A 26,023-nucleotide genomic window follows, 5' to 3' on the forward strand; every position below is an offset into this window, starting at 1 on the left:
TCGCATTTCCCTCACATTCTCAGTCAACATATGAAGATTTGTTTGTTTTTTATCTGAAGAGTTCTCTGGTGTCAGGCATGGCTTGATTGAACTGAAGAGCACAGGAACAGTAGCTCGTCTGAGTGGTTGCACTTGACTATAATAATTGCTTTATTCTGTTAGCTCTGATGTCCAATTGGCAGGATACTCACAACACTGTGAAATAGTTTGCTCTGTGCCTTGGTCTGCTGTGATAAAATGAGCTTCAAAGATTGAAAACAATTTGCTTGATGCTCTGCTTTCAGGAATGCCTGCTCTCTGGGATAAAGCACTTTCTGGGTTCTTCAAAACACCACATCCTACTGGGACAACTTTAGTAACTGGTAAATAGGTGTTTGTTTATTCTGGCACACGGAACTGCATCCCCTTCTCCTATCATTTTTCTACTGCGGTTCTCTTCTTACCTTCTCCTGGAATGCGCACATGATGAGCCTCATATAGCTTCTCCCCACTCCTGGGCTTATTCCAACTGAGGTCTTTTATTATGAGCAGCCACATGGATAGTCTGCAACACCAATGGGATTCAGGTGTTGTTAGACTCCCATCATTTACAATGGTGACTGGGGCTGATGAACATTTAACAACATCTTGAAGGCCACATGTTCCCTATCCCTGGTGATTTGCAGACTTGTTTGTTTTTTCTTTCTATGGACTTGATTATATGCTATTGAATTGGGCTCCTAACCAACTGTAATTTCTGCCAGTAGTTTTGTGAGTCAGTTGCTTCTTAAAATGCATGCATGAATCAAGTTACCAATGGCATTGTACTGCAAAGAAATGGGTCCCCCAGAAGTGTATTTCATTTTGCTTGTACACAAGGCTATTCTACATCCACATAGTCTTCCTCTAACCCTTTCCCACCTATGCCTCAAATGATTGTCCTCTTTACCTTGTCACAATGCTGAAGGCTGAAATTCTTTCTGCAGAAGTGCCTGTGTAGCTGCTTTGACAGTGCTGCTAACACCAGCATTTCAGCAAAGTGCTTGAAGCACAGATAATCTTCTAGAGTACATTTTTACAGAACTAGGTTTACGCAAAAAGCCTCAAGCCCTGAAGATAATGATATAAGGAATGCAGGAATTCGGGTCATTCTTGTTTAAATGTTGGGATGAACTGGGAAGTGGTGGCAGCTGTCTCTTGAGTTTTTGCCGCCTTTCTCTCGTTTCTTTGCTCCTGCATACAGGATTGTACTGATGCTCTCAGATGTGGTGTCACTGTGAGTAGTAGCTTGTTACTGAAATCTTGACCATTTTCTCTCCTTTGGTACATCTCACAGTGAGAGGGTAGGGTGTGTTATGACAATCTGAGAGACTATAGTTTTGCAAGGGACTCTCAGCAAATTTGGTTTATCTCGTGTGCATAGTTAGGTGAAGTCTACTGTCACTTGTTTTAACTGCCTGGACAAGTTAATAAGCGGTGGTATTGGAACAGATTCAACAAAATAGTTCCCCTCCAAAAGCTCTGGGGGGGTGTTGAAGGACACACCCCCGAACAACATGTGGTTGGGGGGAGATCATCAAGCAATCAGAATTGCTTGCATTGATGAAGCAATCTCCTTAGTACTACTTTGAATACCATCCAATATTTCTATCTAAAGAACTTACTGCTCACTGTAACTCACTGACTTGGACAGGACGACACACCTACAATCCATCAAATCAAGATATAAACTGTGACACACTTAGGTTTACACAAACTGTTGAAGGATGTTTGGAGGCTTGAAACTTGAAGCTCTTAATTTCTTAGAGCAATAAAATACTGCTTAAGCTTAGTGTGCGGAAGAGCTCCAATAGTGAACAAAATATATTCTATCTGGAAGGCTACAGAGTTCTCTGTTCTGCTGTCAGACCAGCCCAAGGGAATTAGCTGAACCCTGGAATCTTGTCTCAAGCCAAGCTTTCCTTTACAGTAAATATTTGTATGCCGCACAATTTTCCCAGTACTTATCCTATGCCTTTTTAAGGCCTTACAATCTGTCTCCATATATTGCTGCATTCCAAAGCTTCTATAGATTTGTCTTCTGGGATCTTTGTCAAATTGTATCATATTTCTTCCAAAGTTGTAGTATTCTGCCAACAGTATTCCACACTGTCTGTTTGTATAAACCCTGAAAAAGCACAAATGAAATGTACACATTTCATAAGCCAATTGATATCCTGTTGGAGTATATAAATACTTAGTGGTGTTGCAGATTTCCAGTTTCTTCTATTTATTTTGAACCTCATTAATTTGTATATTTTTGTGATTTTATTGGGGAAGTTTATTTCCTTTAGATAAATGATTTTTTCTTGTTTAACTTTCATGTTTAAGTGGTCCCCCCACTGCATACTTCATCTTTCTTTTATTTACAAGGGGGTGTGCGTTGGTGACATTTTTTTTTTTTTAATTAGCAGTTTTGAGTAAAGGAGCCCTGAAAGGATGTGTTCTTTATGTTTGGTTTGACTTTATTAATTGTTAGCAATGGCCTTGTAGATTATCTATTTTACTTTCCTGTTGTAGGGAGCAGGAATTCTGATGGATATGCACTAATTTTTTCTTGAATAACTTTGAATAACCAGTGCAAGTGTTTCGTTCCTGACGTGTCATATCCAAAATATACACTAGCATGGTTTCTATTTATTTTACATGGGTTTTGTTTGTTTGTTTTTGGGTAGAGGAGTGTATATGGGAGAACATGCCTGGCATCTATTTGTAAAATAGGCTTGTTTGTGGAAGGAAGATGTAAACTTTTGAGATTCGTACTACTAATTAGCTAGAATGTAGCTAAGTAGAGAACAGCAAAAAAACTTCTGCACACACCAAAAACCTGCTTTGTGAGTGTTGTAGCTTACTCAGTGATTTCTTGAGTAACTCTCAGGTGTCTCCCCCCCCCCTTTGCCAAAACATCAATCTATTGACTCTTCTAATCTGAGTGCTCTGACTAAGGGAATGCAGGGAGATAATTGAGAAATAACAGCAGAATCATAAAATGGGGTTGGGGGAAGGGGAAAATATGAAGGCAGCATAACTTAACTTCTTCATGATTGGATGTAAGCATTGCACCTGTTGCCCGTCCACTGCTGGCATATAGCCCTCTGAGAAGACTGCCTATGAAGGAATGTGCCTCTTGGATCGGACTAAAAAAGATTCCCCACCAATGGGTCACAGTATTTTTTGCCACACTGTTCATGCAAAAAAAGCCAACTCCTGCTGTTTATAGTAAGATAGTCCCTGCTCTCAGGCTTACAATCTTGTCTGGTAGAGCTGTTTACTTTGTTTGAAAGAATAGCAAAGCATAGTCTGTACACTACTTGAAAAAGCATGTTCTCCATAATATATGGTAAAGGGTCCTTACCACAGTTTGGTCCTAATACGCTGAATGCAAGTATAGCAGCAGGATTTGGGAAGGCACATTAAGAAATTAGTAAACAGTTGGTGATATTCAGTCAACCAAACAGTTTCCAAAAGATGTATAAAACTAGTCTTATACATAGACTCTTTGAGCATGTTGTAGCCTAGGGTGGTAATATGCTGATGGCAACTTTGCCCGAAAGGCTTACTTGGATTGCCACTGTGTTGGCCCTCTGGCACAGCTCAAAGAAGGGAGATGTTTGAGGTAGAATGGAGTCAGAAGGGGTTTCAGCTGGAGTTGATGTCACAGACCCAAATATTATTGTATGCTGACAAAGTTAAGTTAAAGGCGGCAGCAGTGGCAGTTAGTATCACTTAAAAATAAGGCAAAGGAAGGATGGTCAAAGAGGCCAGATAAATAATGTTATGCTTAAGAAGTAAAATGTAGTCAACAGTCTTTGCGATGTTCCAAGTGCTCCTTCTGCACAGTCATAAATGAATTCAATTTTCTTAAGGTGTTTGGGAAAGTGTGGCTCTTTGCTTGGCACCTTTGCAAGAGCCTGAAAATACACTTGTATTCTGTCTTCCTTGTCTAAGGAGATTGAAGTGGTATACATACATAATCTCCCCCTTTTATCCTCACAACCACCTGGATTGCTGGTAGTACATGTGAAAAAGATCTATGGGTCTGAGTAGACCACAAGCTTAACATGTGTCAACACTGTGATGCAGCAGCAAAAATGGCTAATGCTATTCTAGGCTGCATCAACAGAAGTACAGTGTTCAGATCAAGGGAAGTAATAGTATTACTGTATTCTGCCTTGGTCAGACCACACCTGGAGTACTGTGTCCAGTTCTGGGCACCACAGTTTACGAAGGATGTTGATAAGTTGGATTGTGTGCAGAGGGCAACTTAGATGACCAAGGGTCTGGAAACAAAGCCTTATGAGAAGCAGTTGAAGGAGTTAGGTATGTTTAGCCTGGTAAAGAGGAGACTAAGAGGAGATAGCAGTCTTCAAGTATCTCAAGGGCTGTCACATGGAGAAAGCTTGTTTTCTCCTCCTGCTCTGGAGGCTAGGACTTTAACCAATGGATTTAATTTACAAGAAAGGAGATTCTGACTAAACATCTGGAAGAACTTTGACAGTAACAGCTGTTCAACAGTGGAACAGACTCTTACAAGAGGTGGTGGACTCAGCTTCCTTGCAGGGTTTTAAGCAGAGGTTGGAGGGCAATCTTTCTTATATGATCTAGTTGAGATTTCTGCACCTTCATGGGGTTGGACTAAATGACCCTCAGGGTCTCCTCCAATTCTGTGAAAAGCAGCAACCCTTTTACAGATTGTTTCCAAATTTCCCCTAAAAGTGCTGCTAGAAATTTAAGATTGACACAATAAAATTTTGCTGATACAAATGTAAGAACTAGGGTATTGTTCTGATGTAGTATGCAAATGCCTCTTCTCATGGTCTAATTTTGCTTCTTGACTTTCCAGTTCTTTTCCTCACTTATCTCTCACTTGTCGGTGCTCATTTTTCTGTCCATTTTCACTAGCTTCAACAGAAGGATAAAAGCAGGAAAAAAGTCTTCTTATTTCTTAGCTTGGAAAGCCAAGGCCAAGTTGGTTTCAGGTAGGGAGGCCTTTTACTCATTTATGAAACAGCATATGTTTGTTCTTGTGGCTGGCTGCTGTGGGGGTGCAATTTGTAAGGCTGAACTTGTAGACATCTGAGAACACTGATCTCTTGCCTATAGCCAGGATATCTTCCAGTATTGATTAAGAGAAGAGCACTATTTTGCTCTTGCTGTTCTTTACCAGTATGTATCCAGCTCAACACCAGATCACTAATAGAGTTACCAGCTAGACCACTGTCAAGTTAACTAATGCTCTCCAATTCTGCTCCCGTTTTCTGGGCAGGGGACCTTATCCATACAACTCTGATGGCATCACCTTACTCTAGTATATCTACATTTAATGCATATATCTAGATTCTATGCTGTCAGGCTGCTGTCTGCCTCCCAGCCATCATTGCTGGGAGAAGATTATAAAGCACATTGTATTCCACGCTGCATACAGGCTTTTCTAGTTATAACAAGTGTTAGGCAAGCAGTATGAAGGGAGGGTTAAGAGAAGTAGATTCGTCAGTATTAGACAGACATTAAAACAGCTTATTATGAAACCTCATGATTTATTTAGTTTGCAGGTCCATCACAGGAGCACCAGCTTCTCCTGCTGATTTACAGTTCACCGTATTTTAATAATGGAATAGAACTAATTACAATCAAGTGATTCAAAATAAAACTTCTAATACTTCAAAATAGGGCCTCTATTCAGTCTTTCAAACTTCAATGGCACAGAAGTAAGGAACTCTATATCTTGGGAAACAGTTTACTGCCTGCTTGTATGAATAAGAAAGAGAAAAATGTGCTTTAACTTAACAGCCTGCACTTACAGCCAGAATGCTATGCCAGGCCCTCAGAACCATTTACAAACAATATGGATCAGCCCTTCAACCATTTTCATTCTAGGAATGGCAGTAACACAGAGTGGCAGCAATAAGGATGTTTTGCTGAAGGGGGCTTCTTCCTCTACATGAAGGCTCTAGGCCTGTGCATATACACATACCCCATCTCCTATGACTCTGTATCAGAGAATAGAACGGCTGCCAGCTGAAACATTGCATCTTACAGGTTGTTGTTCCTAATTTGAGCCTAAATTGTTAGCCACAGGAAGAGGCTAGGAAAGGTGACACAAACCTTTTCTCTTCACAAACTGTATAGCTCTTGATCACTGTGGGTTAGACAGAAATACAGTATTAATCTTTAACTGAGACCTAATCAAAATACAGCATGACATTATCTCTTACTAGCAGAGATAATTTCAGAGTGTAGAACAAGCACACGGCATAAGGACCCATTTGAAGGTCGTATAATACATGCACCACATGCCAAGACTAGGGATGATAAAAGCTTTGGGATCTCAGCAGGAGAAGAACTAGCTATCAGCCAGATCAAGAATTTGTGGCATGATAGTCTTTCTTGAACCAGCCCCAAACAGAAAGAGCAGAAGCAGAACTGCACTAGAAGGAGATTAGAGGATTAAACCATTTCAAAAACAAAACTTGTGCTTGATGGGGTTCAATTTGACCCTGGAATTGCCACCATTTCCATGCATACAGTATTATATATTAGGATACATCTTTCCCCCAAAAGGGTCAAAGGGTATCAGCTGTGAGGAACTGGTATTGGGCTACTGTGATTGCTGCAGGACCCATGGCAGGCTCACTGCACCAATTCCAAACCATGTCTTAGAGGCAGTTTTGAAATGCACAAGAAAGAGGAGCAAAGGACCCACAAGCAGCTCTTCCTTCCCATGTTCTATAGGTAGAGCAAGCAACGCAGTTAGGCATCTGTATGTGGTCCTACCCTCACTCAGTGCAAAATCCTTTACAGTTGGAATAAGTCTGTAAAGAATAAAGGGTTTCTGATTAGTGTTAATTTTGTTGTCATCCCCACCCCATACCCCAGGACTAGTGGGATTCTGTTCCTGCTAATCACTGCTATAGCCACGCTTTGGCAGGTTGTGTTCAGATTTCATTTCTATTCTTCTTCCTCTTCCTCCTCCTCCTCTTCTTCTTCATCATCATCCTCATCATGGCAATGTGTGATTTCTTGGGGAGTTTGAGGGAAGAGGTTGGGTGGTTTAATCTCACTCACAGAACGGGTCAGCTGGTGCCGTTTGTCAGAATCTTTGAAGTCCACTGATGTGCGGTTTCGGGTGGCCATAGGTGACTCTGTCTCATTGATATCCACATGAGTGTGCTCTACTGTTGACTCGTGTGGCATCTGCATGGAGAGATACATACCATTGTTCAGAGAAGATTAGCATTGTCACATGAGAAGAGCTGGCTTAGTTAGGCCAGTGGCCCATCTAGTCCAGCCATCCTGTTCTCACAGTAGCCAACTAGATGCCCATGGGAAGCCCACAACAGCACGCTACCCTCCTGCAATTTTCCACAACAGGTACTTAGAAATATATTGCCCCACCTTATCCTCCACAAACTTGTCAATCCTCTCTTAAAACCATCCAAGTTGGTGGCTATCACTGTGAGATTGTGGGAGCAAATGCTACTGTTTAACTATGCATTTTGTGAAAAAGTATTTTCAGGACAAAGGAATCTTAGAACATTCAGCTCCATTGGATATCCCTGAATTACAAGAGAGGGGTATGCTTCTATACCCACTTTCTCCTTGCTATGCATAATTTTATAAACTTCTACCATGGCACCTCTTACTCTCCTTTTCTCGAAACGAAAAAGGCCCAAATACTGCAACCTTTCCTCTTAGGACTTGCACTATCTCTTTGATCCTTCTGGTTGACTTTTTCTGGTAACTTTTAACAACTCTACAATATTCTTTTCAAGGTGAAGCAACCACAACTGTACATGGTACCCAAGTGCAATTGCACCATAGAGTTGTATAATGTTGTGATAGTGGCAATTTTATTTTCAGCTCCTTTCCTAATGATCCCTAGTATGGAATTCACATTTTTCACAGCACATGCGTATGCTAGTACAGTGAGTGCCTGACTTCTACCACTTATTATACTGTTACCCCACAGAAAATTTATAAAATTGTTTAACCCTAGCCAGTGTCTCCCAATGTAGCCATCTGCCACATCCATTTAAAAAGTTTTTGAGTCTAATGCTACCAGCTACATTAGAATGTCCCTCGCTCTATTCAGACTTGGATAGTGCGTGTACTTCTCTGAATGTTGTTACTGTTCATCTGCAGCTTCATGGATTTCAACTCACCAGCACATGGGCAGCTCTGAAAAGGTAACTGAAGGGATAATACAGAAGGTTGATGAATGATGCTGCATAGAGGTCTGCGTAGCGCATCACTTGGCTGGCAAAGAGTGTCTGTCGGGAGCCGCTTCGAAACAGGCTTCCCATCATTCCATAGCACATGTCCATGTCATGAGTCACTTTCTAAAATGAGAAGGCAAATTAGACATTTGGTCACTTCGGGGAAGGAGCAGTTTTACATACTTAAAAACTATTGCAGGTGCAAGAGCACCATGTGTACACTAGAGCACACACAAGTTTCTGAATCAGAGGCATTGACTGTAAAGAGGCAAAAACTGGAAGTCCCAAATGTGAGAACACCAGCAATATACAGTGCCTTCCAGGAGCATTCCACCATAGAATAAGTTTTTGTGTTCCTTAGCAACATGACAGATGGGGGAAAAAATAGAACTTGACAAAAAAAGGGGGGGGAGGGAGGATAAGCAAACAAAACACAAAAGGGCTCCAGGCATACAGGGGTTTATGCCTTAAAAACCTGCAAGAGAGTATGCGAATGAGTGGTGGTGTGGGTTTTGTGTTTGAGCCAACAGCATGAACCCTATGACCCATATAATTCCTCTGCTCAGGACTGCACCTCCCCAAGGCTGCTTTTCATTTTAAAATAGGTTGGGAGACTACTACCTGCATCTGCCATGTAAGCAGCTTCAGTGTGTTTCTTCTGCCTACTGTTTCATCATCTTACGTTTCTCTGACTCAAGTCTATTTGATTAATACAACTATCCAACACCCCCCTCATTTATTATCAGTACAGATTTACTCAGCCATTAGGCCCTATGGAGGTTTTCCAACAAGCATCTCACTTCATTAGCTCCTCCTTTTATCAGCTCCCCGTCTTGTATCTTTCTCTTCCAACTTCTCTCAGGTTCCTCTTTTGGTCCACTGCCTGTCCAGCTCCTTACCTCCCCGTCCCCTCAAATCTCCCTCTAATGAAGTTAGCACAGATTGCTGCACTGGAAAAGGGAGCAAAATAGCATTCTGTTTTTTAAAAAAGGTAAAGGTAAATGACCCCTGACAGTTAAGTCCAGTCGCAGACAGTTTTTCCGGGTCATGTGGCCAGCATGACTTAGCCGCTTCTGGCGCAATGGAACACTGAAACCAGAGCAGGGCACGGAAATGCCTTTCACCTTCCCGCCTATTTATCTACTTGCACTGCGTGCTTTCGAACTGCTAGGTTGACAGGAGCTAGGACTGAGCAATGGGAGTTCACCCCGTCGCGGGGATTTGAACCGCCGACCTTCTGATCAGCAAGCCCAAGAGGCTCAGTGGTTTAGACCACAGCGCCACCCGCGTTCCCCAGCATTCCATTTACTAGTTACCTTAATACGTCTTTGGATGGAACTGATGTCAGGACGCTCATTACTGCTGCTATCCAAATGCCTGTTTGAAATAGGAAAGAAAACAATATCAACAGAGCACATGGAAGATAGATGTGAGGGTGGATGTGGGAAAGCAAATACTAATTGAGAAAAGTTGATTATATCAGGCAAAACTGATACGCACAACAATACTCTCTTCCCCACCCCCAATTCTAAGTTAATGTGGAGCCCTTTGACAGAGTGCAGCTGTCCACTAAAAAGGAAGCACTCCCTCTAATGAGTTAGTGGATGGAGTATTGGGTTATATTCTAAAGAGAAAAATCCATTACTTACTTGTATAACTCAGCAAGAAAGATGTCTAAACTCTGAAGTTCTTCAAAAAGGCCTAAGCAGCAAAGGGAAGGCAAAGTAAAAGGATATTATGGCAGTGGATCAGCTGAAACAAATACTACGTAGACTATTACTTATCACAATATTACAATATGGGAAAACAGATCTGGCAACAGACTGAGGATTCTATCTGCTTTCCAAATTGCATTATTATTTGTTGATTTATAGAATTATAGAGTTGGAAGGGACCCCCAGGTCATATAGTCCAAACCCCGCAATGCAAGAATCTCAACTAGATCATACATGATGGATGACCATCTCTGCTTAAAAACCTCCAAGGAGAGTGCACCACCTCTTGTGGGAGTCTGTTCCACTGTCAAACAGCTCTTTAGAATACAATCCTACATTTTTTGCCATATATGCTTTGATAAAACTCATCTGACAACTCAGATGGTGTAGAAGTTTCAGACCTAGCCCTTTATTTCAACTTTGTGAATGGTGGGAGCAGCCATGTGGCTAAAAAGAACAGAATCTATAATCTTATAGTGGAACACGGCAGACAGTCTTTTGAATATGTTTGCAGTGTGTCAAATGCCCTCTCAATGTCTAGGACAGGCTCCCCCAACAGAGTATCTTTCACATGCTGGACTACAACTCCCATCATCCCTGAACATTGGCCAAGCTAGCTGAGACTGCTAGAAGTTGCAGTCTAAAACATCTGGAGGGCATGAAGCTGGGGGAAATTGCTCTAGGGTTACAGCTTCTATTTCTTGCTCTCCAGTAGATCCTAAAACATTCATGGAAAGTGCAACTGAAAATATCAACCTCACTCTTCTACACACTTAGTGCAGTGCAACTGCTTTTATAATATTTGTTTTAACAGTTCTTGTAGGCAGCCTTGAGCATTTTAATTAAAAGGGTATAAAGAAATAAATAACTGACAGATGTCAGCAACCGTATTGACAAGTGGTAGCATAGCCACAGGTTTGTAAACTGTTCAAACCAGCAGTCAGTGGTGGTAAGTCTCCCCAAAAAAGCCTCAGTCCAAAGCAAAGAAACCCAACTATCTACAAATAAGTCACCAAACTATCCAGACACTTGCTGCTTTCCCAGTCTCTGATGCACAAAGGCAATGCAAATAACCTATGGGAAACAAGCCAAGTGATTTTCCAGCTACTCTGTCAAGCCAAGCAACATCAATTAAAAAGTGAAGAAGAATGAACTAGACCAGTGGTTCCCAGTTAAGTATTACAGACACCTTGTTCTTCAAAAGCCAAACCATGGACCCCCCTACTTAAAAAAAATTTAAAAATGATATCTCTATGGTAGTTTTTGTTATGTGAATGGTGCCACAAACCACCTGGGTGGGTTATGTGGACCCTCCCCCCGGGAGGTCCGCATACCATCAATTGGGAACCACTGAACTACAGAGTCAGTACTTACAGCTTTTGTCTGTCCAGACATGAAGCTCCTGTGCCAGTTCTGGAATCACTAGGAAGGTCCTCCAACCCTGGCGTTTTTTAGACTTCAGGATATCTCCAAAAATGTGATCACCTATGTATAAGATGTCTTTACCCTTGGCCCCCAGAAGGTCACAGATTGTATCAGAGGAGCCTAATAGGAGGAGGGGGAAGGCAGAAGGGCCAATCAGAAAAGGTTTCTCAGCATAAAAACCATGGGTTCAGTGCATAAACTTCCATTATTATCATGTACCTCCTCCCAATCTGATAGATATAAGGTTTTTTCAAATAATGCAGCTTTTGCACACTCAGACATATCAGAGTATAAAATAAATACACTACAGCATACAAATATATGGTTCACAGGTGGTCTTCCATTCAGGCAAAGCCTGCTATATTGTGTGCTGCCAGAACATTTTTTGAGCTGCAGGTGTCTGAGACCTATCTATTTAAAATGCAAGTGATGATCAAATCACCTCTTGCTTTTTTCCTTTCTTTTAAAAAAAGGGATAAGCTGCTAAAATACACAAATCAGGTAGCATGTGAGACGTGCATTTTAGATGCCATCCCAAATACACACACATACACAAAAGTACCAACACAGCTATATATTATTTTAGTATATAGTTTTGGAAAATACCAAGAGGGATCTTAAAACTTGAGGAAGATCTACCATCTACCCATCTACCACCATGGGACTTAACCTTTGGGGTTACAAACTTTGGATAGGTGGGTACATTCATTGCAGCTACTAGATTATATTACACTTCTGGCTTCTGCTGACTCTTTACCTAATGTACCACCTACAATTAAATTTCCGTCTTCACTTATATAAAGACTCTGCTTCACAAGGGACTCTTATGTTCCACTTACAAACAGATCTGAGTAACTGCTAATGCATTTTTTTTTAAATGGTACAACCACTGTTGTTCCCTTGCTCCAGTAAGTTTTGATACTATCTGAAATCTATTTTGCACCTAAAACATTCTAATCTAGTTACATCTGCATAATATATCTGGCACTCTACTTAAGACAAATTGAACTTCAGACATTGGGGGGGGGGGGCTTTAAAATCATATCCAGTCTTCTCCCTCACTCCCTGCTTTTTTTCTTAACATCATGCCTGAAGAACAGTTTTGGAGAAATCAAAAGTTATTCAAACCCCATGTTAAAGTAGAATAAAGTGAAAATCTCCGTCCCAGCTCCTGATAAAGATTCACTAGTCTCATTTCTAACCTAGGCAGCATCCTAAAAAGCAGAGACATCACCTTGCCAACAACAGTCCGTATAGTTAAAGCTATGGTTTCCCCAGTAGTGATGTATGGAAGTGAGAGCTGGACTATAAAGAAGGCTGAGTGCCAAAGAATTGATGCTTTTGAATTATGGTGCTGGAAGAGACTCTTGAGAGTCCCATGGACTGCAAGAAGATCAAACCTATCCATTCTGAAGGAAATCAGCCCTGAGTGCTCACTGGAAGGACAGATCCTGAAGCTGAGGCTCCAATACTTTGGCCACCTCATGAGAAAAGAAGACTCCCTGGAAAAGACCCTGATGTTGGGAAAAATGGAGGGCACAAGGAGAAGGGGACGACAGAGGATGAGATGGTTGGACAGTGTTCTCGAAGCTACCAGCATGAGTTTGACCAAACTGCGGGAGGCAGTGGAAGACAGGAGTGCCTGGCGTGCTCTGGTCCATGGGGTCACGAAGAGTCAGACAAGACTAAATGACTAAACAACAAGTCTCATTTCTAATTTACCTCCAGAGTAAACAATACCATGCTGCAAGGGGCCTGTGTAAGTACCAATCTTCAGTTTGCCAGTAACCTGCACAGAAAGAGAAATTCATTTAATGAAACTGTAGGTCTCTCCAGCCCAATTTTCAGTTTTAATATTGATCAATGGGTTGATAAATCAGTAGAAAGGCTGTTCAATATATGCTTCAGAGGAAAAAGCACAATTGGTGTTTGCATACTCCAAATGCACTATATTTTTCCTGAGCAGCCCCTTTAATTATTAAAAGCAGCATGACATAGGGGCATGCAGCTGGTCCCCTATTCCTAGAGGCTATAAACACTCTTACACTGGGAATTGTTTCGTGCCTCAAATGTATCTGTGCCAGGTGAAAACAGTGAAGTTAGTCTGGTAGAAGCATATTCCGTACAACCCTTTTGCATGGCCTGCATACAGATGCTACAAAAACCTGCTTAAAGCTTTACTTCCAAATTTTACAGTTAAAGTGTTGGTTGCCTTTTATGAGCCAGTTGAATCTGCCTATAGGTCAGGCTTAAGCTAAGAATTTTGTTGGGGCCAACAAGTTATCAATAGCACAGATTCAGCTAAAACCCTAATAGATTCCCAATAAAGACCAGTCCCACAGAATGACAAAGCAGGTGGTTATGTTGCAGCCACAGTGAATTTTTTAGATAACCAGCAATTGCAGTGAAACTGATCTAATGAAACACAGCATTATTAGGCTCCATATATTTTCAATATGATGCTGTTCTTAATTTAATTCCACTCAGTACATCTAGCTGAAATATTTAATGATGCACTCAAAAAACATGCTGTATTTTTATTTAAAGAACACAGCTCCTTCTCATATTTCCTTTCTATGTGATTCAGGTAACCCAAAAATAGCTAGAAACACATATTCCAAGTATTCAATGAATTTCAAAGTAAGAGCTTATGAATTTAGCACTAATGTTCTAATTATTGAAATAAACTGTCCCAGGTTTTCCTCCAGTCAAGCCTAACTATATATTCTATGTATCACTCACCGTATCCACCTGTCTCAAGACTGTGCCTTCTCCAAAGAAAAGAGGTTTCCGCGCATCCACAAGGATGAGGTCAAAGTATGATTGCCATGGCCGGTGAGAATTGCCAGGCTAGAGAAAAGTTAAGCAGAAGAAAATCTTTTTAAAAGGTACAAATTCTACTTGTTCACACTGAAACTGGCTTATTTTAGTTCTGCAGGAGAGATTGATAACTGTCTTCTATATGTAGCCTGACATCATATACAAAACATCTTAGTTCCCCAACACTTCAATTCAGTAAATATACCTGAGAATCCTAACAATGCAGGAAAGGAAAATTATCAGATATTTTAAATTTTGTTTTTGTTTAACTGGATTTATATACCGTTTAATCATAATTTAAATAAAAGTTAGCAATTATATCACTACTACTAATATTAATACAAAGATCCAGGCATTTATCAATTACTGCAGAACATCCAGGGCTTTCAAAGAAGAGGCCACAACTGAGAAAGGGACAAAAGGGAACAGTCTGTGTATTTATATTAAACTTTTGATTTCTACTACACATAGTAAGTACATGAACCCATAACCAAGCCTTAAAATTGAAAAGTACATTTTCTTGTAGCTATGAAAAATTATTAATTATACGTGGAAGGATTTCAGCAGCACTGTTATAATGCATTAGTGGATATGTGGCTAAGTGGCAATTCCTTGTATCTGAGCAAGCAACTTCTACTCAAGCAAGTGCAGACAGGCAAACACCACCGGTGGAAGTAAATGCCTTTGATTTGAAAATTCAGTGGGTTTTTTTTAATCACTAGTGACCTCTAGAAGCTGCATATCAGGCATATCAAAGCCGACTTTAATTATTTCCACCTGTTCTCCAATAAAAATAATAAGGCATTTGACACTATGCCTCCAAAGGCTGAATTTTACAAATAGAAAATTAAATAACTATCTGGTTTCTTCAGTCCCCATCAACAAATACTTGACTCCTATTCTTGATTTATTTAGGAAGAAATAATATACACCATCTAACACAGCGTTCCCCAAACTGGTGCCATCCAGATTTTTGGAATCCAGCTCTCATCCAACCCTGGATGGGAGTTGTAGTCAAAAACATCTGGTCAACACCAAGTTGGGGAAGGCAGAGGTATCATTAATGCAATAACACTTTTCATCACTCACCTTTGGTCCATGTGGAAAATCAAACAGGTAAGTCATAATTTTCTGAAACGCAAATTGGGAGCAAGACTTAATTTCTTTCTGGATAAATTAACTATTTTATTAATTATGTTTAAACAATACATTTAAATATACAAATAGTCTTCAGATATACAAATCTAGAACAGGCATTGTGAGAATTAAAGTAACATTCCAGAACCCTATGATGTTATTTTTAGGATTTTCATGACAACAAAAGGCATGTCTCCAGCTCTGACAGATATGCAGCTCTGCAAGATACACACCTCAGTTTTATGTACAGTTAATTTGGAAGCGAGTTCAGTGGAACTTACTCTGAAGCAAGTGTTCATAGGATTGGAGAACAAAAGTTCATTGTCACAGAATACAGGAGGATCCTGCATTCATATTAACATGGGGATTTCCCAGTATATTTGTTCATGGCTTTCTAAAAAAACATGCATTTTATGATAAACAGAAGGTCTTTAAAAAATATTTCTTCCCCCACTACCCAAAAACTTGGGGAGACTAAATTACAGACACATTGCTAGGTACAAGGACTCATTAAATTAGCAACCAAGATTCAAGGAGAATCTTTGGTGCCTCCAGCTCATGCTTTCATTATACTGAGCTTATCTAATTCTCTACAGCTGGCTTTGAGAACCTAAGGCTCTGTAGATGTTGTTGAACATCAGCCCCAGCCAGCATGGCCAATGGTAAGAAACAGTGAGTTGTAGTAGTCCAGAACATCTTGAGGAGCCTAAGGTTCCCCAGCTCTGCTTTGAGGCAGGGATGGAAGACTTTTTCAGACTGAGTGCCACATTCATTCATCTGGAAACTTCTGAGGGCTTCACACCAGTGGTGGGTGTGGCCGGAAGTAAAAACAATGGATGTAACTTACTGTTGTAATGCATGCCACATTCCAGTCACACAGATTTCAACACTCATATATGAATCCATCCAGACAAGCAAGAGGCATCATCACAGCTTAAGGGCACCTTCCAGCCAGGCAAAAGCACTTGAGGAGAGTTCAGAGGAAGGGGGCGGGCATAACCTAGGAAAGGAGGCATGGCCTGGAGAAAGGCCAGAAGGCTGGACAGAGAGGCCTACAGAGCTGCATTTAGCTCCTGGGACTGAGGTTGCTCACCCTAATCCAAGATAGAAATTCAAAATATGACACCTAACATATATGAAACACTAAATGAATGAATGAATGATGGAGGAAGATTCTTATGTTACAGGAGTACTTACATCAGTGTACTTATAATCACTGTTTGTGGCAAGAAACACCTTTCCCACCTCATTCATGCGGCTCAAAAGCAGAGGCAGTTTCCCCTAAAATGGCAAAGATTTACATAAAATACAGTTTTCAGTTGAAGCCCATACCTTCAGGGGGGGGTCTATAAATATCTCAGGCTATCTGTACATACTGCCAGTTTGAACAATGCCAAATGAATATTTCAGCCTGATTAAAATGTCTTCTAAAATCCTAGATGCCTCAGCTGTGAACTGAAATTCTGCATCTTAGTCATGTCTTATAATTTGTACTAACGTCCTATTTGACCAAGTATTAAAATATACTTTAAAAAAAACTGAAATGTTGAAAGCTGTTCTATAATATGTAACCAGAAACCTGATGATTTGAAAATGAGAGACTGCAGGCAGCAAGGACTCTTTACTAATTTTAGAACAAAATGCCACTTTGATGTGCTGTGAGTACGTAGCATGAGCATTATGTGGAAACAGAAAGTATCCCATGCTAGGTGAAAATCAAAGGAATCCCTCTAAAGAAATACAAAATGCACAATTTTAACTTTATGCCCCTCAAGATATCAAGACATGGAAGATGCTTTGGAATATTCACATTTCTATTGTGACATGCACTCTCTTACTACTCCATATATTGTGGGGGTGGGGAAACCAACTGCCCCTGCTTGAAGTTCGGGTGCTTAGAATTCCATTAACAAAAGGGAGATAAAGAGGAAGTACTAAATTATTTTTCATCAAAAAAGGCAAAATTTGCTGAAGCAACAATAACATCACTTAATGGCTATTTTTTAAAAAAAAAATTGTGAACAAGGGAGTTTGAACTTTCCATTCTGTTTTTTTATCATTTTAAGACTGCATGAAATAAACCGACTGGTCCACTTTCAATAAGGAAAGGCTTGACGTACTTACATCTTTCACTACATACTTCCCCAGATTCTCAACTGTCTTCTCCTTCAGTGATCCCTGAAACAACAGGAGAAACCACATGACACAGCAGAAGCAATGATCTAGCAATCTTAGTCAGGTTTCGCCTTATAGTATCAGCTTCCATGCTGTCATCGTACTGTAGAAAGATGCACCACTGACACTAGAGGCAGAAAGTTATTTGTGGAGTTTCATGTGTCATGAGATTAGCATTGGATAGGTTCAACCTGGGGGTGGAGAACCCTGTGGCTCATTCACCATATGAGAAACAAACACATGGGACAAGATGCCATTGAAGCACTGTAATTAAGTATATTCTGAAGTAAACTTGAAGTGCAAAACAGAATAGTTCAGAAAACACATGGTGACAGAGTTCAGTTGCTGAAGCAAAGGGGTGGTGTGATTCCTGTGCAATGTGCGGATGAGTTATCACCTGAAAACACATGAAACTGCTCCTTGGAAGGGAAAACAATAGCATAAATATAATAAAGTGAAACAGTGATGGCTTTTAAGGTGGCTTGCAGCAGCAGCCTGTCTTGTCAAGAGGGGAGGGGAGGAGTGGGGGGGGGAATGAAAGTAAGCAGCAGGATGGTGGTGATAGAAGGAATTATCATCCTTGTTTACCACTCCCCCGTTTCCAATCATATTGATGGGCATGCTAGCTGGCATTTAATACTTATTCACTGGCTGCCAAAGCAAATATAAGTGTTCAACTCACACTATAATTTATTCAAAATGTTAAGAATTAAACAGACTACAGTTAAAAAAATATCCCAAAGTGCAAGTCACCTTATAGTGAACCCAATCCACAGCATCTCTCACATCTTGGAACATACTTCTGAAGGACATGAAGAGGTCTCCATCTTTAAACCCTGTTTCACAGCTGTGAGAAAAAAGGAAAAAAGCACGGAATTGTTGTAAAAGTAGATTAACAGCTAGTAAGGAGGGTGCATAAGGCCTGGGAATCACTGTACAACTGGAAACACCAACAGTATTGATAGCTACATTGATAGTATTGAAAGCAACCAAACCTTAATCCCACTAATGTTAGGTGGATTCTTGCTTGTATGTTTTGTGCCAGTTCATGAATAGATATATCATCTCATTTCCTGTCTAATCAGCATGGCATCTGTTCTCAGAGGCCAAACCAGGCAGGAAATGGGATGAGATAAAGGTATAGGCAGGATGTGTGTATGTCTGAATCTAGGTTGGTACGTGTTTCTGCATGCAAGAGAGAATGAACATACACGGATGATGGCTAGATGAAGTTGAGGAGCTGAAGATTCAGAAGAAGGGAGCTGGGTGTGGGAGAGGGACATGTGAACGGATGTACAAATGAACAGAGAAAAGGAGTAGCTCCACCCACTTTTATGGCTTTGCCGGTATCCTTCACCCCAACTTCTAATCCCTGAAAAGGTAGCCCACTCTTGTGCTAAATGGTCATATTCACCTGTGTATGATGGACCCTGTGAGCCCTGCCAGGGTTTAAATCACCAACTTTACCAACATAAACAATCCCTAAAGTACTTGTGGTTGCTGTTGTCATCAAGCTACAGATAAGAAGATTTGAATTTGTCCTTGTACACTTGCAATGAGAGACAATGATGGCTATAGCGTCACATGTTGGATTTCATATAACACATGAGACACATGCTCACCTTGAATACCTATCACAGTTCGTAAAAAAATCAACCAGACAAGCCAACAGATAAGTCTCTGCAAAGAAGCAAAGAATATACATTAAATGAAGAACTGGATAAAGAGACACTCATGTAATTAATCTAAACCAAAATGACATTCCTAATTTGTCATTTGAAATTAACAGTAATATACCTAAGGATTGTCATGACACAATCCCCACCATCCCCATTAGAGTTTAAGGTCTCACCTGGTAGGTTGAACAGTGTGTTTAAAATGTAAAACCTGTCAGTGTCATCTCTCTGGATGAATTTATTAGGGTACTGCTCTCGGATATCTGGCCTGAAAAAGGTAAGGGACAAGGGAATATGCCTATTAATGATGTCTAATCGTAATAGTTTCTCTAAACAGCTATGTTAACTCCTACTGGGTCAATAAGACCAATGAGACCAATGAGAAAGATCTCCTAAAATGTTGGGATTCAAGGAAAGGTTTCAATGAGAACACTGGAATAAATATAATATGGCTTCTTTTCTACTACAGCAAAATGCGGTACTTCACACAACTTCATCCATAGAGAGGAGCCTATTCCCTCCAGCTCTTGCTTGCTCAACTGATCGCAGAAGAATTCAAGAACTGGGGTGATCAAAACAAAACAAGAATTGTGTTTCATGTGGACAGCATGCAACTAACCATCAACAACTCTGTACAATTCACACATAATATTCTACATAAAAAGAAGTAGCAGCAGCAGCAATGTTTCAATGTTTAGTAAGATTTCATGTCATCATACAGCCAAAGACAGACTAGTGAAATGGATCCCGTTTACCTATAAAGCCTTACACAGCTCAGGACCTCAATACCTTAAGGACTGCCTCTCCCCATACAAACCAGCCTGGACCCTGCACTTGTCATCTGAGGCCCTTCTCTATGTCTGCCCTCCCAGAAAGGTTCAGAGGGTGGCAACAAGAGAATGGGTCTCTTCTGTGGTGGCTCCCCGATTGTGCTTTTTATTATGTTTTTATCACTGATGTTCTGTAATGTGTTTCTAATGTTGTACACCACCCTTAGATCTTTTGATAAAAGGCAGAATCATCATCATCATCATCATCATCTCAGTGGTAGAGCATGTGTTTGCATGCAAAAAATCTCAGGTTCAATCCCCAGCATTTTCAGGTAGTGCTGAGAAAAACTTCTGCCTGAAATTCTGGAGAGCAACTGCCAGTCAAGATAGACCACAGTATAATAGGTTCCTATGTTCCTATATCTGGGCTCAAAATGGTCTAGTCCCAGCTCATATTATGATTTGTAAACAACACTTAAACCATAGTTGTCCCGTTTGGATATCACAAGAAATTAGTTTAACAAAGTTGTGCATTCAAGGGCCAAGAAGAAAATATGTGGGCACAAGGCTTGTTCTTGGCCCAATAAACTGATGCACTGAGGTGAGATTGTTACATCTGAACCAGGTTTGTATGCATTTTTTCCATTTTCACTTAAGTTAGTTTCCAAAGGTTAACCAAGTTTCTGAAGTCATTAGAATTTATAAGACTCCAAAGTAAGAAAAACTGGCCTGCATAAGGATTTGGAAATGTTACAGCGTAGGTGATCCCTGAAAGCCCCAATTCTATACATGAATTCAGAGTTTCTACCAAGTTCAGTGGAACATACCATCCCCTGTTGTACATACAGATTGCAGCCTTCCTTATGTGAACTGCCTATATTCACAGTACTTACCCTCTCATGAAGTTAAAGCCATGTGCACACACTAGGATGTTCCCATAGGCATCGACTTTCAGCAAATTTCCATAAAGGGAATCAAATACCAGGCCTCTATTAATAAAGAAGTGCATTGATTGATATAAGCATGGTATACCAAGCAGTGGACAGCAAGACTTTGAAAGATAGTCTATTGGAATGGCATACCTGAGCCAGTTCTATCATGTTCTGTCCAAACTAGAATCTGACCCTAAGGAGGACACTTTGCTGACAGAGTCCCATTGAACTTTTGTTTAGCTGCAGAGGAAAAAATAGTCTGCATTGCCCAGTTCAAATGTACAATTGATCTCTTTTCTTATCATTAGCTCATTTATCTTAACAAAAAGGCTGAATTACACAATCAGCAGGCACAGGTGCATAGCTTAAAAAAAAATAAAAACCTTAGTTCTCCCACCTACCCAACTGACCAAGAAGAGTAACTACATAACTGGAGCTGGCAGAAGTCTCATTGGACAAAAAATTCTGTCAAATCAGACTTGTCTTGTTTAAAACTAAGTACCACCTCAATATCAGATTGTCCACCCTACCTGCTTGTTAGAAGACTACTCAGAGAATGTTTGTGAAGCACTGTGAACTCACTGTGAACTGTATAATACAAGTGTTATATATTTATTACTATTCCTTTAAAGGACTAAAACCTTTTGGACTAAACTTTATAAAAGGTTAGTTGACACGAGATGTGCTTTCGCTACAGTAAACAGGAAAAACTAAACATAACTAAGGCAGTTCTCTGTGTGTGAATGTCCTAACTGCATGGAAAGGAGGTGTGGAATGTAGGAGATGAGGAATGTAGAACTTCTCAGCTAAGCTATATGAAAAGAGTTTGGGGAGAAGGACTGCTGGAACACAAATGGCAAATGGAGGAAGAGTTCATCACTCATGCCTCTAACACCTTAAGACATCACCACCCTTTTCACATAGGGATTATTTAGTTTGGCTCCAAGCAATCCTCTTGCCAGTGAGTAAGTGGCAGTTAAGACTTTCAGTCACCACTTCTCCTTTCCCTTGAGGAAAGTTGCCCGTCTACCAAGTTTGCACAGTGGGTACTTCCTTAGAAAGAGCTTTCCATGTCACATTTTCCCTCTCTCCCATTTCTTTATAATTTTTTCCACTTACCCACAATGTGACATTGTCACATGGTGTGCTTCTCTGCCCCCACTCCACATCACTAGCTGCTGCTTGGCACAGCAGAGAGGAAATGCATGGCATTGTTAGTTTCACTTTCAGGTAAGTGAAACTGCACATTCAGAGGAGAGAGGTGAGAACATGATTCAGGGAGACAGTTTTTGGCGGTTGGCCCATGTCTGCAGCAATGTGTAGTTTGGCCCTGAATGTGAGACAGCAAGGAAGCAACAGCCATACCAAGTAACCTCAAATGCTAATACAACCTTGTTCATAAATTTCCAAAAGTTACTAGCTTATAAAAGTTTTTATTCCTAAGAGGGGCTGATTTCCCTTTCACCAGCATTTCTTATCAGTAAAAACTGTTGCTGGCAAGAAATACAGCAGGCTGGTAGATGAGAAGTGTAATGATTCCTGGCTACTCTGCTAGCCTGATTAGTTTCTATGTTGAGAGTGCAGGAAAATGCTTTTTCTCCTGCATGTCCGGCACAGTGGACTAAAGACTGGGCGATGGATCAATCTGTCACTACTTCCAGCATACCTGATTTCTGTGCTGAACATGCAGAAGGGTCCCCCCCCCCCCACTGTGCACCCATTCCAGATGCAGAGCAGCCAGATAGTGAAAGAATGAATTGCGCTCTCCTATCACGTCCAGCACATACTGTTTCTATGCAAGCAGTTTCGCCTTCTGCACATCCAGCACAGAAGCACAATGAACCAACAGAGAAGTGATAGATAACTTGTTCTCATTCCCTGCCAGATTACTTGATTTCATTGCTGGCCAGGGAGGAAGGAAGCAGCATGGAAGCAGATCAAGATGGCAGGAAAGGGATAGCGCAATCTATCCCTCCTCTGTCAGCCCACTCATTCCATGCACATTCCTGTGTAAGTAGTTAAATAAAATGTTGTGCTAATTGTTCTAAAGTCAGCAAATGCCCTTACAAGTAAGAAGAAACCCAAGTAGATTTAGAACAAGCTTCAAAGTGACTCTGTTTGCCTGTACCAAGATTTATTAGCCTGTTTTGGAAGGGCAAACATAAACAGCTCTAAGCATGTTCATCAGTGAAGATAGCCTAAGCTGTCCAAGGTGGTGAAATAGTAGTGCCAGTGCTTCACAATGAGCCTAGGTCACTTTTTCCCCCAACCCTTGCCCACATTCTACTGTACCACTAATAATTTTCAAAAGCATTTGCAATGACTGGATAAAACAAAAATATACAACAAATTTTGTGTATGTATCAGCATAATGGGCTTGCCATTTTGCCCCTTAATGGCCCACTTACTAAAGCTCAATTCACATGCTAATTTTGTGCTGTTACAGAATGAACTGTGAATGAATTTCTCTGTTGCTTAACTTTCTGAAAAAGCCTTGCAAAGATCACTACAAGTGGCCTTCTCAAAAGTAAGCATGTGAATTGAGTCTACTAAAGGTGCCAAAATTTGTTGACTTTTTCCCTAAATCATTCCATAAATAGTTCTGCATTCCTTTCAGCTTTTGCTAAACTCACTGGCATGTTTCAACAATGCTTCTGTTGCAAAAACTGGCCGGAATGCAAGACAGAAGTGTGGAAAGCTCCACACATGCATCACAACTTCTGTGGGCTCTTTTTTAAAAAGAATCCCAGGGTTGGCAAGTGTGCTTCTCCCAAAACTCAAGGGGAACTTAGGAGCTCCCTCTAACATAAATGTGAAGAGGTGCTGCCTTGTGGGCAGAAACACAGGAAAATCTTAGTACATATAAGGAACTGCCTAAAGAAAATCTGCCAAGCCTTACATATTTTATACGTATCTACAAATATTCTGCCTCAAATAGTTTAATGCAGGACTTTTTAAGCAACCCAGAATTTAATTGAAATTCATGTTTGCATAAATTAGGGGTTGTTTTCCCCAGTTTCTAACCATGTTCAGGTTTTCCTGGTATGCATTTCACTTCCAATACATTTACCACTGGGTTTCTTAAGACAAATTCTCTGCTGACAAATCCACTTCAACTAGCAAGAACCTCGTGCAATTAAATCTGCTTATGTATTACTGAACAACAGCATGCTAAAAATAGGTCACTTTAAAAACAAACAAACCAGTACAATTATTTACCTGGTAGGGAATGTAGGATCATAGACAAAACTAAGCAGCTCTTGAGGGTACCCAATTGATACTAGCCGTTCAACTGTCAAGTCAAATCCAAGGGATTCATACTCTGGAGATTTATATACTGTGAGAAGATGTGAAGAAGATTTTGGTTAGAAAACACAAGCAACACACACATCTTATCTAAGCAAGGCAGAAAATGTATATTAACTTTGCCATTCTCCTCTGGTTAAATGTACAGTTCAGCAGACATACAATGAGAGTGGTATTTAACACTGGTCTGATTCACATCTCACAGCGAGCCAGAGTATGACATACTGGGACTTTGCAAACATGCTGGTTCACAGCTAGGAGTTCACACCTGCTTTGCCTTCTTTGGGTATTTTAGGCCAATGTGGGACAGCAGCTAAGCTAAAGTTTGGCTTGGTGTGTCATCTGAATCCAGAAACATGGTTACATTACCTCCTCTTTAATGGCAACCTATAACCATAGGACAAATCTTGGCTACAGATTGGAGTTATGCAGAAACCTTTACCAAAATCCTTGTTTTGGACACATGCTAAGCTACTGCACTAACCTATGATGCCTGGGGGAAAGCAAAACTGCTTGATCTCCTCCTCAGGAGCCAGCACATTTGCACTGTGGTTTGGCTTAGAGCAGTGGTTCCCAAATAGGGGTCCACGGAACACAGCCAGGGGGTGCGCGTCCCCATCCCTTGCCTCCTCCCCCCAAAACTTTTTTTTTTTGTCATTTTGCATGGTGATATCACAAATTTTATGGTCTGTTTTAACACACTGCAATTTTAAATATATATTGGCCAAAATCGATTTTGAAATCATACTGCGACAACTATTTTGAGCAGGCAATACATAGCAATATAAAGGGAGAACAGGGCAGCCGATTGCAAAGCGCTGCCTTCTCTTCATGCTGAGGGAGAACAGGGCAGCTGATCGCCCTCACTTCAAGGCACTATCTTCCCCTGGCACTGAGGCGGAGCAGCTTTTCTCAGCAGGAAAGCAGCAGCAGCCACAGTAGACTTGCATCCCCCATCCCCATCCCCTCTCACTAAAACCATGTGGTGGAGGTGTCTCACTTTCTCTCTCCCCCCCTCACACCTGATCTCTGTGACTGTTCCTTCCCTCATCCCCACGCCTGATCTCCAATTTCAGACATTGTGATATATAGGAATATTGCAATGTTTAGCTGCTGATATATCATGATGCTGAAAACCAGATATCATTTTGTTCAAAAAAATTGTTTTGCAGTAATGGGGTCCTCAGTAATTAGCTAATTGGGAACCATTGGCTTAGTATGTTAGGCAAGCATGACCTTTGACAGACATAGCTGCCAGGATTCACCAAACAAACCCCATCAGCAGAAAGGCTTCTGCTTGTACAGCAGGGTTTTCCCCTTTCTCTCCCTGAAATTGGCTTGGGGGGGTATCAGAAAACCCCCCAGAACAGTGTGCACGGGGAGGTTGTTCCATCTGACAAGCTGATAGGCTTGCGCAAGTGGAACATTTAAAATAGGATGATGTTGAATTCCACCCAGTGATTTTAAAATTTAATTCTACCAGGAATGCTCTGCAGAGTGGAAATACAGTTCATATTTCAGCGACAGAATGCATCAAATAAAGCATTAGTTAGTGCCTCAGGGGAAATATATTCCAAACAGCATTAACACACTCACCTTATTTCACCTCTACATACAGACATCAAAAGAGCATGAAACTTACGGCCACTGGTGAAAGTCAGAATGCAATTATGAATCCTAATTTCAGATCAAGCATCTAGTCAGGAGGTGTTTAAGATAATAATTTAAGTTGCCGTTTGCTAAAGGCCAGCTATCAGGTTAGCTTGTAATAGGTTGCCACCCTTATGGTAACCTGCAGCTACTAAGCACCCTCTTCACCTTCTAACCAATTAT

The 26,023-nt window shown here is 40.7% G+C and overlaps 1 protein-coding gene across 11 annotated transcripts in view; it reads right to left on the reverse strand.

Annotated features, from left to right (window-relative positions):
• Window positions 1-26,023, reverse strand: part of NT5C2 (5'-nucleotidase, cytosolic II) — a 78,932-nt gene that overhangs the window by 13,683 nt on the left and 39,226 nt on the right. For 4 of the 11 annotated variants that reach the window (XM_081006175.1, XM_081006178.1, XM_081006184.1 and 1 more), the window contains 15 exons: window positions 24,104-24,221; window positions 20,846-20,941; window positions 19,359-19,450; window positions 19,129-19,186; window positions 18,260-18,353; window positions 17,456-17,509; window positions 16,529-16,612; window positions 15,284-15,325; window positions 14,117-14,224; window positions 13,097-13,163; window positions 11,324-11,494; window positions 9,884-9,935; window positions 9,551-9,611; window positions 8,181-8,357; window positions 5,536-7,212 (listed from right to left, as the gene is read on the reverse strand). In XM_081006175.1, the coding sequence (XP_080862301.1) occupies window positions 6,967-7,212; window positions 8,181-8,357; window positions 9,551-9,611; window positions 9,884-9,935; window positions 11,324-11,494; window positions 13,097-13,163; window positions 14,117-14,224; window positions 15,284-15,325; window positions 16,529-16,612; window positions 17,456-17,509; window positions 18,260-18,353; window positions 19,129-19,186; window positions 19,359-19,450; window positions 20,846-20,941; window positions 24,104-24,221 (1,520 nt within the window). In that variant the 3' untranslated portion in view covers window positions 5,536-6,966. Of the gene's footprint in view, window positions 1-1,813; window positions 2,147-5,535; window positions 7,213-8,180; window positions 8,358-9,550; window positions 9,612-9,883; window positions 9,936-11,323; window positions 11,495-13,096; window positions 13,164-14,116; window positions 14,225-15,283; window positions 15,326-16,528; window positions 16,613-17,455; window positions 17,510-18,259; window positions 18,354-19,128; window positions 19,187-19,358; window positions 19,451-20,845; window positions 20,942-21,034; window positions 21,125-24,103; window positions 24,222-26,023 lie in introns of those variants that run through there. The other 7 variants (XM_081006177.1, XM_081006176.1, XM_081006182.1 and 4 more) reach the window with 6 other exon arrangements.

Source organism: Podarcis pityusensis (assembly GCF_964106645.2).
Source record: "Podarcis pityusensis genome assembly, chromosome: 5".
Taxonomy (NCBI): Eukaryota; Metazoa; Chordata; class Lepidosauria; order Squamata; family Lacertidae; genus Podarcis; species Podarcis pityusensis.